Source organism: Patagioenas fasciata, chromosome W (assembly GCF_037038585.1).
Source record: "Patagioenas fasciata isolate bPatFas1 chromosome W, bPatFas1.hap1, whole genome shotgun sequence".
Lineage (NCBI taxonomy): Eukaryota > Metazoa > Chordata > Aves > Columbiformes > Columbidae > Patagioenas > Patagioenas fasciata.
The window spans coordinates 57,499,888-57,517,375 of NC_092559.1; the positions used below are offsets into that span (position 1 = coordinate 57,499,888).

General features: G+C 42.8%; 1 protein-coding gene across 2 annotated transcripts in view; it reads left to right on the top strand.

The window, feature by feature from the left end:
* LOC136115713 (ceramide transfer protein-like) overlaps window positions 1-17,488 on the top strand; it is a 151,970-nt gene that overhangs the window by 116,527 nt on the left and 17,955 nt on the right. For both annotated transcript variants that reach the window (XM_065861920.1, XM_065861922.1), the window contains exon 7: window positions 13,761-13,918. In XM_065861920.1, coding sequence (XP_065717992.1) covers window positions 13,761-13,918 — 158 coding nt within the window. The remainder of the gene's footprint in view (window positions 1-13,760; window positions 13,919-17,488) is intronic.

Sequence of the window (17,488 nt, forward strand, 5' to 3'; positions counted from 1 at the left end):
AAAGGAGCACCATTAGAAGGTAACTATGAGTGAGCAATCGCCGGACACATGCGTGCAGAGCGCGTGGACAGTACATGCAGCCTATCATGTTATTGTATAACACGAGTTACAACCAATCACATTGTTGTAAGGCGCGTGGACAGGGCAGCTTTGTTATAAAGCTAGCCCGGTCCAACAATAAAGCGAACTCTGTGAACATCACATTGGTGTGTCAGGTTCCGTGTCTCGCATGGAAAAAGCAACATTTTGGTGACCCCGACGTGATACTTCGTATCGAAGCAAGATCACTGGAAGTGAAGACGTGAGGAACGCCATCTGGAGGGCGAAGTCAGCCCGGCACTTGAAGAAAAGTGGAAAGTAGGGCTACGGGGAAGCAGGTGGCATGGGAAACATGGCATCCGTGGAAGAAAAAATAATAGTGAAAAGTATTCTGCAGCTGGCTGCACGAACAGGAAGGTATTTTGAAAAAGATGCGTTAAAGCATCTGATCCGATTCGCCCAGCGTAAGGGGTGTGTCCGATCGACGGACGAACTTTTTTTCTCCCGGTACATGGGAGGACATAGGGACCGAACTATGGGAAGCGGTCACAAGGGGGAGCCGCAAGGCTTGCGACCTCGCGGACCCTGGCAGGAGGTCAGGCAGCTGATGCAGGAAGTCTCAGAGGAGCGGGAGCTGTGTGCCGTCCCCTCGGAGCCGCCTGCCGCGAGCTGCCCCCCCTCTGAGAACTCCGAAAAATCAACACCGCTGGTATGTCCTGTATCAGATCTGGAGTTCTGGGGCGGAGAGCAAATTATACCCTCTGCACCCTTTGAGCCATTGCCTGGCTCCGACGACGAATGGCAGCAACCAGCAAGTTTCAACAAGCCAGGACAAGTTAATCCAGCCGACGTGCCTTTGCCGGAGGACCCGATGGAACACCAGGACGGAGCACCGCAGAATCGCCCTGACTGCCAGGAGGAGAGCCACGTGCAGAGCCTGAAGGACTTACTGAGACGGCAGGAGAGCCAGATGCAAGAAGTTCTAAAAGCTATGAAACGACTAGATGTCAGTAACAGTAAAACTTCGCGGTTAATAGCATATAAAAAGGTGTCAGATGCAATTAAGGACGGGCTGGAGGCAATTGGCAGGGAATGTGAAAAACGGGCAAAACAGGAACGGGAGGGGGCGGAGTTAGACCTCACTCCCGAGGAGCTCCGTATGAAAAGGGAACGAATACAAAAATGGGCTAGACAATATGTTGAAGATGGGATGTGGTCTGTGAGAGAAGCAGATGAATATTTGAGAGCGCGATATGGAAAAGGGCTGGAGACTGGGTTAGCAGATCGGTTTGCAAATATGTGTCGACTTACTGATCCACAGGGAAACACAAGGGAATTGTATAGCAGTGATAGTAATGGTAATTTGGGTGCTATCCCCTGTGCATCAAGGTAGAGATATTCCTCAAGATCATTCTTATAATGCAGGGCAACGTTGGCAAGGGGTAATCAGAGATGCAACCATTGAAGGGATCATGTTACCTGGTAGCATTACAGCAATGCCAGTGCACATAGATAACAGAGGACAAAGGCAGTGGTTGCCCTTTGATTGAAAAATGGTTAAGCAATTGCAAAGTGCAGTTATGCAATATGGTATGGATAATAAGCATGTGATGCAGCTAATCAATTCATTTTTCAAGGGGCAAGTACTAACTCCAACAGATATTAGGACATCGATGGAGTTATTGCTTCCTCCAACGGGGTATTTGCTGTTCTTGGACAAGTGGCAGGGGAAGGTGGAATTGGCAGTATTAGAAAATGTTCGTTTACCAGCTGATGATCCGTTGCGGTTAGCTAGCATGGACCAGTTACTGGGTTGTGGGCAATATGCAGATGGTGCTACTCAGGCAGCACTTCATCCAAGGATTTTGCAGCAAACGCAAGGGCTTGCTCTGGCGGCAGTGAAAGAATTGCCAAATACAGGTAACCCTGTGCCACCCTATTCTACAATAAAGCAGGATCCTGGGGAACCCTATATGAAGTTTGTGGACCGTTTGAAAGAAGCTATAGATGCCTCTCCTAACGTGACTCCAGAGGCAAAAGCTGCTGTGGGGAAAGATTTGGCTATGATGAATGCAAACACCCAATGCCAACAGATATTAGCCGGTTTGGGAAAAACTGCTTCTTTAGCAGAGATGGTGGAAGCTTGTACACAGGTACCGATTATGCAACAGGAAGTAGAAAAGGCAAAAATACATACTCAAGCCCACACTGCGGCCTTGGCTGCAGCACTTAAGCCTGCAATGAAAGGCCGAAGCCCTTCTTGTGGCCTAGCATGTTTTACTTGCGGACAGACAGGACATCTTAAAAGAAACTGCCCTCAATATGCTTAGCAGCATTGCAAAAATGGCATAACTGTCCAGTTAATCTGGTAGCAGATTCTCTTTATGTTGTGGGAGTTGTACAAAGAATGCATAGAGCTCTTTTGCAGCGAGTTTCCAATTCCTTGTTGTATGAAGCATTGTTAGATTTGTGGAACGTATTAGATTATAGGACAGCACCAGTATTTATAAAAAGCCATACTAACATACCAGGTGGTCTAGTTGAGGGAAACGCATTATAGACAAACTTGTGGCAGTAACAGATATATCTCCTTTTGAACAAGCCAGACAAGCTCACAAATTCTTTCATCAATCCTCAGCAGCACTCCGAAAACAGCTTACACTTACCAAGGAACAAGCTCGAGCCATTATTGCAGCTTGTCCTGATTGTGCCCGCATAGTACCTCTCCAACAAAAGGGAGTAAATCCTCGGGGCTTGCAGCCAGGTCAGTTATGGCAAACTGATATTACTGAATTTGCACCATTTGGCTGACAAAAGTACATTCATGTCTCCATAGATACCTGTTCAGGACTGCTGTGGGCTACAGCTTTGACCTCAGCAAACACAAAAGCGGTAAAGCATCATTTATTACAAGCTTTTGCTATCATGGGTGTCCCTACACAAATCAAAACAGATAATGGTCCTGCATACCGCTCTGACGGACTTGCAGCCTTCCTCATCCAGTGGAAGGTACAACACCTGTTTGGAGTCCCTTATAATTCTACTGGCCAAGCAATTATTGAGCGTGCACACCATACATTAAAAAATCTTTTGTCTGTTTTGAAAAAACAAGGGGGAATTGGTGTGAGCCCAGAAGAGGTATTGATGAAGGCATTGTATGTGCTGAACTGGCTTAATCCTAAAAGTGAGACTGAAATGGAACTGGTTGTTATGCACCATTTCAAAAATGTCAAAGATTTTTCCGAAAATGTACCTAAGGGTAGTGTGTTTAATCCAACAACACAACAATGGGAAGGTCCTATGTCACTAATAACCTGGGGAAGGGGATATGCTTGTGTTTCTACAGGTAACCACAAAAATTCATGGATCCCAGCAAAGTGGGTGAGACCTTGGTTAGCTAACAGAGAAGAAACCAATTGCAATGATGACAATCCTTAACCTCAGAGATGTTATCACATTTAGCAACGGATGTAACCAATCTTGAGAATACCACTTTGTAAAACAGAGCAGCAATTAATTTTTTGTTATTGGCCATGATCACAGTTACGAAGAGTTTGATTGTATGTGTTGTTTGAACTTAAAAGATAAAAAGATAGAAGATTTGCAGAACAAGAAAATAACAGATGTTGGTTTTTTTGGGTTGGATGCCTTGTTTGGTTAAAAGGAATATTGAAAACAGGTCTGTTCTTGTTAATTGCAGTTGTATTAGCCTTAATGTTCTTACCCTGTATTTCACACTGTCTTTAAAGCATGATACGGCGTATTGTTAATATTATATTAAATAAAAGAGGAGGGGATGTAGTGGCAGAGCCCTCCCCCCCCGCCCCGGGGGGATGGGGTTGTTGCCAGCCTGGCTGAGAGGCAAAGCCAGAGACAAAAGAAACTAAAGGAGCACCATTAGAAGGTAATACTGAGTGAGCAATCGCCGGACACATGCCTGCAGAGCGTGTGGACAGTACATGCAGCCTATCACGTCATTGTATAGCACGAGTTACAACCAATCACATTGTTGCAAGGCGCGTGGACAGGGCAGCTTTGTTATAAAGCTAGCCCGGTCCGACAATAAAGCGAACTCTGTGAACATCACATTGGTGTGTCAGGTTCCGTGTCTCGCGTGGAAAAAGCAACACAGGGTTTACAGACTATCCTGACGCACACAATACCCTTCCCCTTATCAGTCTATCCAAGATACAGATTCCTGGTACTTTGGCTACACTTCCCCCTAAATTAACTTATCAATACAGGTATTGGTATGTATACAGGTGTCAATACATATTCCGGGAAGAGACTGTGTATTACATTAAGAATTCATAGCCGAATGTCTCTCAGTCCTTCCCCCCTAAATTAACTTGTAAATACAGGTATCAGTATGTATACAGCTATCAGTATATATTCCAGGAGGAGACTGTGTATTATAGTAAGGATTCATAGTCCGATGTCTCTCGGTCCTTCCCCCCTGCTAGGGTCAGGCACCAGGTCCTCAGTTATGTAAAAACAACAGTTCTTCGTTAAATGTTCCTTACAGCTCACTGCAGAAAATAATATCTGCAACCCTTTGCTTTCTGCAAAAGTTCTTATTCCAGTTCTTATGAATCCTGATTCCATGAAATTTACTTTCATAGAATGTCCTGAGTTGGAAGGGACCCACAAGGATCATCAAGTCCAAATCCTGTCCCTGCATATGACAGCTCCACAGTTCACACCATGTGTTTGAGGGCGTTGTCCAGTTTCTTCTTGAATACTGTCAGGCTTGGGGCCATGACTACCTCCCTGGGGAGCTTGTTCCAGTGCTCCACCACCCTCTGGGTGAAGAACCTTTTCCTAATGTCCAACCTAAACCTCCCCTGGCAGGATGCAAACCCCCCCTCTCCCCCTCCCTCCTTCAGTATGGAAGGACTAGGCACATCTCCCTCTCTCTCTGCTGTTTGAGGCTAACAGCTTCTTTTGTTTGGCCCCAGAGCACCCTGGCCAGGGCCATTAGGAGAAGGGAGTGCCCAGGCGCCAGTGAGCCGCTGGGTGCCCGTGGCGTGGCCAGTGTGGGGGATATTTGGAGGCTTCAGGGGCACCCCACACCCAGGGTGGGGGTACAGAGAAGCTTCTGGAATGCCTACAGTCAGATCTGATCAGCCAATATAAAAAATGGGACTCTTGTTGAGACTCCACCCATTGCCGCAGGTCTCTCGGAGCACAAGCGAGATGCTGCCGCCGAGAGCCCCCCTCCCCAGGATGGAGACTCCGCTTGCCTTGCTGCCACGTGTGTAAGTAAAACTTCTCGCAGGATTGCGAGTATATTTATACTTTCTGTGCACATATGCACGTGTAACTTTCCGTGCTCAATATGAGCACGTGTAAAATTAATCCTTGCATAATCACGGGTGTATTTTCCTCCTGTGCTTCCACATAAGCACGTGTAACTTTCTGTGCACAATTGTACGCGTACTTTCCATGTTTAATACAAGCACATGTACTTTCCGTGCACATTTGCACGTGTAACTTTCCGTGCTCAATACGGGCACGTTTATAAATTATTTCCTCGCACAATCACAAGTGTATTTTCCTCCCGTGCTTCCACGTAAGCACATGTAATATTCCGTGCACGTTTCCATGTGTATTAACCCTCGCAGGATTGCAAGTGTATTATAAATTTACCTTCGCAGAATCGCGAGTGTACACTTTCTGTACTCACTATGAGTACCTGTATCTCTTTAAAATAATCCCGCACCGTGTTTAGGCAAGTGTGTACTCCTCCGGGACTCAGAGACGGCTCCGGCATTGTTTTGGGTGAAGCCATGTGCATGCACTCTGTGGACCGCCTGTTGTATTAGTTGCTGCCCCTTAATAATTTTCCTCAGCTGATATCCAAACCTGTATTTAAGTCACTTTTGGAGTGCTAAAACCCTGTTTCTCACCGGTTTAATAAAAGTTGTTTTGGACCCTCTTGTCCCTTAAACTAACCTTGGGGTGCCTCCATGACACCTCCCCTGGCACATCTTCCTGCCATTCCCTTGGGTTCTGTCATTGGTCGCTAAAGAGAAGAGTTCAGCACCTACTCCTCCTCCTCCCTTTGTGAGGAAGCTGTAGACCGCAATGAGGTCTCCTCTTTGTCTCCTCTTCTCCAGGCTGAACAAACCAAGTGACTTTAGTCGCTGATCATACGGTTTCCTCTCCAAACCCTTCACCAACTTCATAGTCCTCTTCTGGACACTCTCTAGTAGCTTAATATCTTTTTTATACTGCGGTGCCCAGAACTGCACACAGAACTCCAGATGAGGCCACAGCAGTGCAGAGTAGAGCAGGACAATTACCTCCCTCGAGCGGCTGGCAATACTGTGCTTGATGCACCCCAGGACACGGTTGGCCCTCTTGGCTGCCAGGGACACTGTTGGCTCATGTTCAACTTGCTGTCGACCAGAACCCCTAGATCCCTCTCCACAGAGCTGCTTTCCAGCATCTCATCCCCCAGTCTATACGTACAGCCAGGGTTGTCGTGTCCCAGATGCAAAATCTGGCACTTTCCCTTGTTGAACTTCATATGGTTAGTGATTGCCCAGTTCTCCAATTTGTCCAGATCTCTCTGCAGGGCCTTTCTGCCTTCGAGAGTGTCAACAGCTCCTCCCAGTTTTGTGTCATCAGCAAACTTACTAAGCATTCCCTCAAGTCCTGAGTCTAATTCATTTATAAAGACATTGAAGAATGCTGGCCCTAAGACAAATCCCTGCAGAACCCCGCTAGTGACTGGTTACCAGCCTGACATAACCCCATTTACTAGAACCCTTTGAGCCTGGCCTGTCAGCCAATTGCTCACCCACTGCATTGTGTGTTTATCCAGCTGTATGCTGGACATCTTGTCCAGGAGGATACTGTGAGAGACAGTATCGAAGGCTTTACTGAAATCCAAAAAGATCACATCAACAGGGTTCCCTTGGTCAACTAGGTGGGTAACCTTGTTGTAGAAAGAAATTAAGTTGGTGAAGCAGGGCTTTCCCCTCATGAACCTGTGCTGGCTGGGACCAATGACTGCGTTGTTATTCAGGTGTTTTTCAATAATTCCCAGAACAAGCTTCTACATGATTTTGCCAGGAACAGAAGTGAGTCTGACAGGCCTGTAGTTGCCAGGGTCGTCATCCCTGTTGCCTTCCTTGTAGATTTTGACAACATTTGCCGGCTTCCAGTCATCCAGGACCTCTCCAGATTCCCAAGAGTGTTGAAAAATCACGGAGAGAGGTCTCGCTATGACGTCAGCCAGCTCTTTAAGCACCCTTGGATGAATCCCATCAGGCCTCATCAACTTGTAGCGATTCTAGCTGGAGTAGCAAATCATGTACAAGTTCTGGATTGATTGGGAGTTTATCGTTCTCGCAGCCATGGTTTTCTAACCCAGAGTTATGGGGGGCCCCAAATCCATCATCAGTGTTGAAAACTGAGGCAAAGAAAGCATTAAACATCTCAGCTTTGTCTATGTCCCTGTTAACAAGGTGACCATGCTCATCAAGTAATGGACAAATGTTATTTCTGTTTTGCCTTTTGCCATTAATATATTTTAAAAAGCCTTTTTAATTGTCCTTCACAGTACTGGTCAGCTTCAGTTTTAATTGAGCTTTGGCAGTGTGAATTTCCTCCCTATAGTGGCGAGCAGCATCTCTGTAGTCCTCCCATGTTGCCTGACCTTGCTTCCACTGACCGTGTGATTTCTTTTTTCACTGTATTTCAAGAAGATCCCTGCTCAACCAAGCTGGCTTTTTGCCTCGCCTGCTAGATTTTCGGCATCTTGGAATTGCCTGGTCCTGTGCTTTTAATAGGTGGTATTTAAAAAATTACCAACACTGATGGACCCCAGCACCTTCAAAAGCTTATTCCCAGGGAATCTTACTAAGTAGTTCTCTGAGCAACCTCAAGTCTGCTCTCCTCATATCTAGTGTTAAGGTCTTGCTGGCAGTTTTCCTCCCATTAGCAAATATTTTAAACTTGACTGCTTCATGGTCACTGTGGTCAAGGGAGCTACCAGTCACCACTTCTCCCACGAGACCCTCTCTGTTAGTGAGAATCAAATCTAGGAAGGCACCTTTCCTGGTCGGTTCCCTTAGTACCTGCACCTGCACCAAGAAGTTATTGTCCAGATGATTTAGGAGTCTTCTGGACCTGTTGGTACCAGCTGTATGATATTCCCAGTTGACATCTGGCAAGTTGAAGTCCCCCATAAGGACAAGGACAGATGACTTACAGGCTTCACTTAGTTCCTTAAAGAATAACTCATCAGTGTTGTCATCCTGGCTGGGAGACCTATAGTAGACACCCATGATGACATCCACTTTATTTGTCTGACCCTTAATCCTTAACCAGAGGCTTTCAACTTTGCCGTTATCAACTGCCAGCTCCATGCACTCCAGCCCCTCCACTACATATAGTGCCACACCCCCACCTCTCCTACCCTGCCTGTCCCTTCTGAATAGCCTGTAGCCATCCATCATGACACACCAGTCACAAGATTCATCCCACCAGGTTTCACTGATGCCAATTATATCCCTGGGACCGAGTCAAGGCTTCTAGTTGATCTTGCTTTTTCCTCATGCTGCGCACATTAGTGTAGAAGCACTTCAAGTGTGACTGATTGTGCCCTTCACCTGGTGGCGCAGTCTGAGGAATCTCGCTGCCAAGCATCTCCTCAAACTTTGATGTGCCATCCTGCTGCTCATCACTGACTGACCTGGTACTGCCCCCTTCCAGTCTGGTTTAAAGCCCTATCAATCAGCCTTGCAAGCCCCTGAGCAAACACCCTTTTCCCCTTCTGTGAGAGATGCATTCCATCGGGTATTAGGAGACCTGGCGAAGGACTGACTTTCCCATGGTTGAAAAATCCAAAGTTCCCTCTATGACACCAGTCATGGAGCCATGTGTTAATTAGTTGGGCCTGCCTGTTCCATTCTGTATTCCTGCCCACAACTGAAAGGGTGGAGGAGAAAACCACTTGAGAACCTGAGCCACTGACCAGCCATCCCAAAGCTCTGAAATCCTTTTTTATTTGCTTAATATTACTTTTTCCTATTTCTTCCCTGCCAACATTAAAAACCAATAGTGTTTAATAATCAGAGGACCTTAGCAGCCTGGGGAGTTGTTGAGCCACACTCTTACCCTGGCCCCAGGTAAGCAGCAGACTTCCCTATGGGTCAGCTCAGGATATCAGGCCCTGGTTATCTGTCTATTCTAAACATGGGACTGTTGTGCAGTCACTGCTCCAGGAAGTGGGAAGCACAGATTCAACCTCTTATTTAGCCTACTATGATAAGGAGGAGTATTTGAGCCTACTGTTCAAACCACTAGTGTGCCAATCTAGTGCTCAAATCACTACATTTAAGACTGATTTAAGGGGCCATACATTGTCTTTAGAAACTTGTTCTCTTCCGCACCTTCCCTGGATAGGAGGAGAAAGTTATCATGACTGTGGAGATTTGTGTACTACTCTGAAGAAAATGTTTTGGATAGGCTTTTTCTTTTCTGTGTTCTCTAGGATCTTCGAGTGAAGAGTTAAAAAGAGCACTATGAAGGTGTTTAAATTTATTGCTCACTTTCCAATTAGAAAATCTGGTAACTGAAACAATGATCGTTTGTATAAAGCACCAAGGGAGAGTCTGGCTGGTGCATATTTACCCATTGGAATCTTATATTCTAAGAATGTAGAGTCTTGATCAGGAAGTGTCCCCATCCATCTACTCATCAAAATGAGTGTATTTGGGTTTAAATTATGCAAGAATAAGAGCAGCAGGTGAAACTTACTTAAGGGAACCTCTTTGAAGACGGAAGGTGGTTTTGTACTGGAACTACAAAGATGGAAATGGTACAAAGGCTGGCTGAAAGAGAAATTTTATAGAAAACACAGTGGGATTTGTGGTGGATTTTTATACTTTGAATGGAGGAAGTATATTAACCAACATATTGCTGAAATAATGAGGTTGTTCTTAGAGGAAAACTAATATTGATACTACTGCTATCCACAGATCAACAACAGTAGGTATCAATAAATGGATCAATGCACTCAACCATTTCTCTTTCATTTAGAATTAGTTTAGTGTCATAAGATATTAAGGTGGCATGAAATGGAAAAGATAAAGGAACTTTGTTTTTCTACTTACTGTCTTTTAAAACTAATCTTCAGTTTCACTGGAAAACAGATTTGATCAAACACATGATGTTAGGGACATCTGGGAAAGTATTACAAACAGCATCTTAGGAACGAGAAGCAAAAACCGATCTATCCTAACAGACATAGAAGTGTGTACGAGAGAAGGGCTAAAGAGCTATTAAAGAAGGCTTAAAGCATGGTATGAAAAATCCATTTAAAAAAAAGGCAAGAAAAAAGAATTCACAATAAAGCAAAATGCTTAAAAGGCAGGATAATTAAAAAGGAACCACTTGGAAGATGTTGAAATCAAAGTTAAAGTAGAAAAAAAATCATACTCTTGCTGCTTTCAGTTGGCTACATACAGTTTGTTCACCAGGCTAGAAGGGCAGTTGCAATGGTAAGAATACTTTCCTATTAGCCTTTAACTTGAACCTACATATCTCCTGATGCAAGATTTCATTTTGAAACACTCAGTCTTGTAGCTGACATGAAAAAAGGTGTAAAAAAGGAATAGGAAAGATGTTCAGGCTCTCCAAAATCTCCTGACAAATACTTCTAATGTGCTGAAGTTCGACTGTTGCTGAGATGGGGCTTGAGGCTGTCTTCTGATGTTCTGGGAAGACAAATGTCTCCTGTGATTAGAAGTGAATCAAAATACTCCCACCCACAGTAAGGAATATCTTCAAAGAAATAGGCCTGTCACCATTTAATGAAGGGCGACAATAAACCCTGGCGGATGCCCTATGTTAACCCCCTCCCCCCCAACAGCCTTCCTCACTAAGGAAAGGTAATAGGAGGAAAAGGGAGAGAGACTTGCAAGTTGGAAAAGTTTTAAAGGCTTTACTAATGCTACTAATAAATAGAGAAAATAATGCAAAATATACAAAACCAATCTTGAATTTCCCAGGGTGGCGCAGCGTTTCCCCCCTCCCACGCAGAGTTGGCATCACTCCAGTGGCTGCAAGACAGGCACCCAGAAGTCCTGGGCTGGACTCCGCAGTAAACTAGAACTGGATTCAGGGTCTGGAACCAGGCCTCGGATCGCAGGCACGACAGGCAGGGTCCTCTTCAGATGCCGGCCATGGTCGAAGAGAGCGAGACCCTCATGATCTCCCCCTTTTATAGGGTGTATCACATGGATGGGATGGAATATTTAGTTGGTCAATTTTAGTCACCTGTTCTCTTCACCTCTCCTTGTAAATACACCCCTCTCACTTATGGGATGTGCATTTTTATCAGTATTTTGCATTCCATTGCTATGTTATCAGCTGCTGTCTGCAAAAACAAGCAGCCAAATTCAGAAAAGTGCAGTTACTTAGAAGAACTTAGCTGAAAGGAAAATTCACTAAAAGAGAAACTGGTCTTGTTTTTAACAAAACCAGGACATTGCCTTACGCCTTTCTGAAAAAAAGTTTGGTTTTGTACAGAATTATAATGGCTGAAAACAGCTATGGACACTGACTTTGAAACTGCAAGCTCTGTATGTATCACTGCTACTTTGAGACTAGTCATTAAAGAATGACTTAAAATATATGATGACTGAAACTGTATGGAAGTATTAATGAGTTGTACCTGAGAAATAAAGATATCCAAGGAAAAAAGCTGGCTTTTTTCCAGGAAATGAGGCTACATTGCTGCATCTCCCTTACAATCTACCATAGATTTCTGAAATTATTTGATACTGGTCTAGCGTGTCTAGCATGTTGCATACTTAAGAGAAAAATCACATCTATTATATAAAGAGCGTAGCTGTGATGGTAATATGGTCTACACCAGCAGGACATATTATTAGTATAAACTCCATTTTTTTCATTAGTGAAGTGTGTTATTGGTGAAGCTCTTGTTGTGTAATTTTCATTATTCAGTGAATTCACTGCATTGCCTCCTTGCCAGATTATACCACTTTCAGTCTTAGCCTCTTCTGTGTTCCCTCTGCAGCTGTTAGGGGGAGAGCTCATTATTGCTTCTGAAACAGATCGATCTATCTATCTTTCTTTTGCTCCCATCATCTTTACCTTTTAGGGAGTATTCTTGATTAACATAAAACAAAAAAAATAAGCTGTGTTCTTGCCATAGTATGTATGATTATTGAGGTATTTGAAGTAGTGTGTGATGTGTAAACATCTGTTTGAAAAAAAGTTTGATTCCTTCTGAAAGGAGGGCATGTAAAAACTCTGGAAACTTAAACCATTGCTTAAGACCAGGTGACACTTGCTTTCTGTTCCTTAAGTGTAGATATTGTTCTCTACCATTAGAGAGCAGCAATTGCATTTCTCTTCCCTATAAGGACTGAGCTGCTTGAAAGCTCTGCTTTACTCTTTGTGCTGGGTCGGCCGAGATATGGTTAATTTCTACAGGAAGCTGAGAGAAGGACATAACCAAGGACAGCTGACCCAGAACTAGCCAAAGGGAAATTCGATACTATATAAGGTCATGCTCAACTTAAAACTGAGGGCTGGGGAGTGATCACTACTCCAAAAATGGGCTGCACATTGGTGTTGCTGTGTGGTGAAAGATTACATTGTGTATCCCTCGCTTTGTATATTCTTTCATTATTATTATTGTTTATTTGTTTTCCTTTTTGCTGTTCCGTTAAAATGTTCTTATCCCAGTTCACAAATTTTGCTTTTTGTTTCCTGATTCTCCACCCCATCCCACTGGGGTGGGGGAGGGGTAAACCAGCAGCACCTGGTTCTAGTTGCTAGCTGGGAGGTGGGGGGGGGGGGGATTGAGGTGAAACCATGACACTCTGGCAGACAGATATTGGGTAAACTTACACAAATATTTATTTGTACTCTTTAAAACATAACAGTGGCACATTGACAAACTGACAGACAGGAAAAAGAAAGCAATATCCAGCTGGGTGATAAGTCATTAGCATGGCAAGAGTTACTTTAACTTGCTGGGTGTTACTTCTGCTTTCTAATATTTTCTGACATTAATGTGTAGTGTTTGATTTGTTATTCTGTCAACTTACATACAGGTTCAGTATAGAATAGGTACATTTTGTCAAACATTTTAAATTACTTGTTTAAATAGCTTTAGCAACAGATGGCCTGGTTGACAGCATGAAGCAGTTGTTGGAACTGCAAAATCCCAGAGTACTTGGATAATTCAACACATTTGGTCTTTTATATCATATATTTTTATGTTGAGGGTTTTAAATCTATAGTTACCTTCTTAAAGCAACCTGTCAATGTTACCTTTGGGGTTTGATTGCATTTTGAAAGTGTTCCTTTCTTAGTGCTGTATTGGATACGTTTTAAGGTTGCTCTGTTTTAATTAGGCACCACTTCAAGCTGTCAAACTGCTATGGTTACAAAGTATTCCCACTCCACCCACATTATTTAGAGAGGAATACAGCATAACAAACAGATTTGAAATACAGTATAGCAAGATGAAGCTAAAGGGATGCATTCCTCCTTTTGAATATTTTTTCTTGTCCTGTGGATAGCTGAAAATTATTAGCACTTCTGATTTTTATTTTTAAATTAACTTTCTAGCCAGTCTGTTTTCTTCAAACAGATGTAATATAAAGCATACATGTAAAATGCTTGTTTGAGTTAAAGGCAGCTATCAGTGAATGATTCATGTTTGGTTTTAGTGTTTCCACATGTGACACCAAAAGGAATTAATGGCATAGACTTCAAAGGAGAAGCTATAACTTTCAAGGCAACTACTGCTGGAATCCTTGCTACACTCTCTCATTGTATTGAACTCATGGTAAAACATGAAGAAAGCTGGCAAAAAAGACTAGATAAGGTAAGATAATTTTACTTTTGTTGAAAAAATTGGGTTTTTAGCTTGAAATTTAAATTCAAAATTAGTTGGTTTTAACTTTTTTATTCCAAGTATTGCTTTTATTTTTATGTACAGCATTTATTATTTTTTAGGTGCTTTCATTGTTTATTACTCCTATAAAATGTTAAAACCTCATCCTGACTGTTGGTGATATGGTAACATTATTCATCATATTCTTTCTTTTCCCAGCCCTTGTTCAGATAATTTTCCTATATTTTTTTATATCTGTAAAGAACCTGATAGTATTCTACAGCAATAACTGTATTGCTTGCAGCCCTCTAAAAGAGACCTAATTATCCATGCTTGCAAATCTTTGAAATGTTTAAACTGTGATAAGAGATGGTGACAGTACTGAGAACAACCACCAGTTCTAACTTTAAAGATCTAAGATACAATTATTTAATTTACCTTTAGGAGATTGAAGAGATTAATTTAAGTCATGTTTTATAGCAATTGGTTAATTTTTTAGGGGGGTGTGGGAGATTATAATATCTGTTATTCTTATGGCAGCGATAGTTCATGGTAAGCCTATTCAACCACTAGCAACTCGAAAGGAGCAGTGTCCTCTCTCTTCAGATAAGATGTGCTAGAAGCATAGCTAGGTTGTACTTCAGGCTTTTATTTCAAGAATCCTGTCATCACAAGCTGGTGTCCTGTACAGTCCTTTAGCCACTGTTGTTTTGGTTTTAATTTAACATGTTTCCATATGGTGTATATCATACTTCAAATCTTACTCCAGATGCGTTAGTGGTACGCAATTCAAAGAACTAAGTAATTCAGACAAAATACATCCATGTTTGAATCCTTGCCCCATCTCCTGGCCTTTTTTTGTCCATATGTCAAAGGCCTGGTCTTATCCAACTGTACTGTGACTTCTGACAACAATTTATTATTGCTTCATCTAGGTAGTTGGAGGAATTATAGCAGACCTAAGACTTGAAGCTTGTTCATAGGATCATAGGGTAATTCAGGTTGGAAGAGACCTCAAGAGGTCTCTAGTCCAACCTGCTTAAAGGAAGTACAGTTTGAGATCAGACTGGGTTGCTCAAGCTTTATCAAATCCGGTTTCAAGTCTCCAAGGCTGGAGACTGCACAGCCCTTCTGGGCAGCCTGTTTTGCTGCTCAACTGTTGTTATGATGAAAAAGTTTTTCATTATATCCAGTTGGAATAGCTCTTATTCCAGTATCTGCCTATTGTTTTTCATTTTCCTGCTATAGACTGCTATGAAGAGCCTGGCTCAGTTTCTTTATGACCTCCTCGGAGGTATTGGAAGGCTACTATTAAGTCCCCTCACAAAAGCCTTCTCTGCTCTGGGATGAGCAAACACAGTTCACTCATGCTGATCAGACTTTGCTCAGAGCATGGATGAAGTGAATTTTTTTCTTGTCAGTAGGTTAGTATATGTTATTACAGAATAATATGTTATATAGAATTTGAATTGGTTTACATTAGTTATTTGTCATATTTTTCTTCTTCTGTAGACTAACTTCAAAGCACTTGTTTTTAGCTGTAAGCAGTTAACAAATTCAAACCTAAATTTCACTTTGAGCCGCATATGACTGATACCTAATAAAGCAAACATACCACCTCATACGACATGAGTAAATACATTTTGAAGGGGGTCACAAGCATATTTGGATTTGGTTTCCCAGAAATTAAAACAGCAAAAGCTTCTAAAAACTTTGAGTTTTTAAGTTTCTCTGCTTTGGTAGACCTGCAACTTTGTCACACTTGTCAGTGAAATATTCTGGGGTTTACAGCACACTCACGGTAAAGTACTGTAATTCTAATATTAGATAATCTTTTTTATTTGGATTCCTCTAATTGCTAGCCTTTTAGAAGAGGAGATATTGATTGAATTAAATAATAGAGAATCATGGTGGGTTATCCTTGGCTAACAGGCAAATGCCAACCAAGCTGCTCACTTGTAATCCCCATCCAGCAGGACTAGGGGAAAAAATAGGATGAGAAAGCTCATCAGTCAAGAGAAAGACAGGGAGATTGCTTACAAGTTCTTGTCATGGCAGAACAGACTTGGGGAAATTCAATTTGTTGCTGATTAAAATGGGTACAGTTAGTGGGAAACAAAAATACACACATTAAAACAGCTTTCTTCCCCCATTTCCCAGTCTCGACTCACTGCAGGCCCCTCTACTCCCTGCTTGCTAGCCTCAAGCAGTGCAGAGTGTGGGGGATGAGGGGTTGGAGGTCAGTCCAAAACACACCTTCCCCCTCACACTTTTCCCCTGCTCTAGTGCAGGTCCTTTCCAGGGCTGCAATCCTCTGGAAAAAATCTGCAGTGTGGATATTTTCTCCTGCCCTAGAGCATCTCATGCTCTTTTGGCTTTGGCATTCCCTCTGTTTCTTACTTTTTGCTCCACTTCCTCTCTCCCTGGGGTGTTGCTTGTTGTTGTTGTTTGTTGTCATTGTTGTGGTTTTTTTTTTTGCTCTTAAATACATTTTCACAGAGGTGCCACACATGTGATGGATGATCTCAGCTGTGTCTTGTGGTGGGTCTGTCTTGGAGCTGGCTGGAGCTGGCTGGAACCAGCTGTGTCTGACATGCGGCAGCCCCCAGCCTCCTCCCACAGAGGCCACTCCTGCAGCCCCCCCCCCCAACCAACACCTTGATAACTTACACCCTGCACAAGAATTTAAAGACAGCGGTCGACTATATTCAGATCTTTGCTAGCACTATTTATTCTGCTTCAGTGGGGCTTTTTTTTTTTAACCTTGTTGTTTTAGTGGCTAAACATGGCTCTGTAAAAGTCTCTTCTATAATTATAGGCCTGAGCAAAAAACCCACCTTGCTCTTTCTTCTGATAAATAGATGTAGGAGGAGAATGATGATGATCTGTGTGTTCTTGGGTTTTTTGATAGATGCTTACGCTGCTCTGAAAAGTAAGTAAATATTGGGGGATGGTAAAGTTCAGAATATCTTCTCTGAGAAATTAGAGGAGAAAATTATATGAAACTGGGCAGCTGTGTATGTTCTAGCTGGGAGGGTTTTAAGGCTCTTATAAGTCTGTCCAGTGCCTGTAAAAGACCAGCTAGAAGAACTGAAAGGTGCAGCGTCAAGTTTGCTTTTGTATATCAGCAGATTCACTCCACAGGCTCTGTGCTGTACAGGTTTGTCACAGGAAGAACAGGATCTCTGTCTGGCTAAAAGTGTCTAAAAGCAATGAGTGTTTTACAAGTAGTGTTAAGTACCATTGTAATCCAGCTTGCTCTCCTTCCCTCTCCAACCTCCTCACTCCACTAGCTTCAGAACCACATTTTACTTGACAGAGAAATGCAAATGAGATTAGTGAGAGTTCTGCTACTTCACAAAACTATACAACCTTTATCTTGTAGAGGGCCAGTTTAGCCTAAACATGTGAGAGAGATTTATGTCTGCTGAACTTAAAGCAAATATATTTCGAAGTTATAGCTGTCCTAAAATATTTCTAATATTAAAAAGCTTGAGTTCATCAGAACTTGTTGAATCCAGAGCTGACTCCAATTTAACTTGAGCTGAGTACAGTGTTATG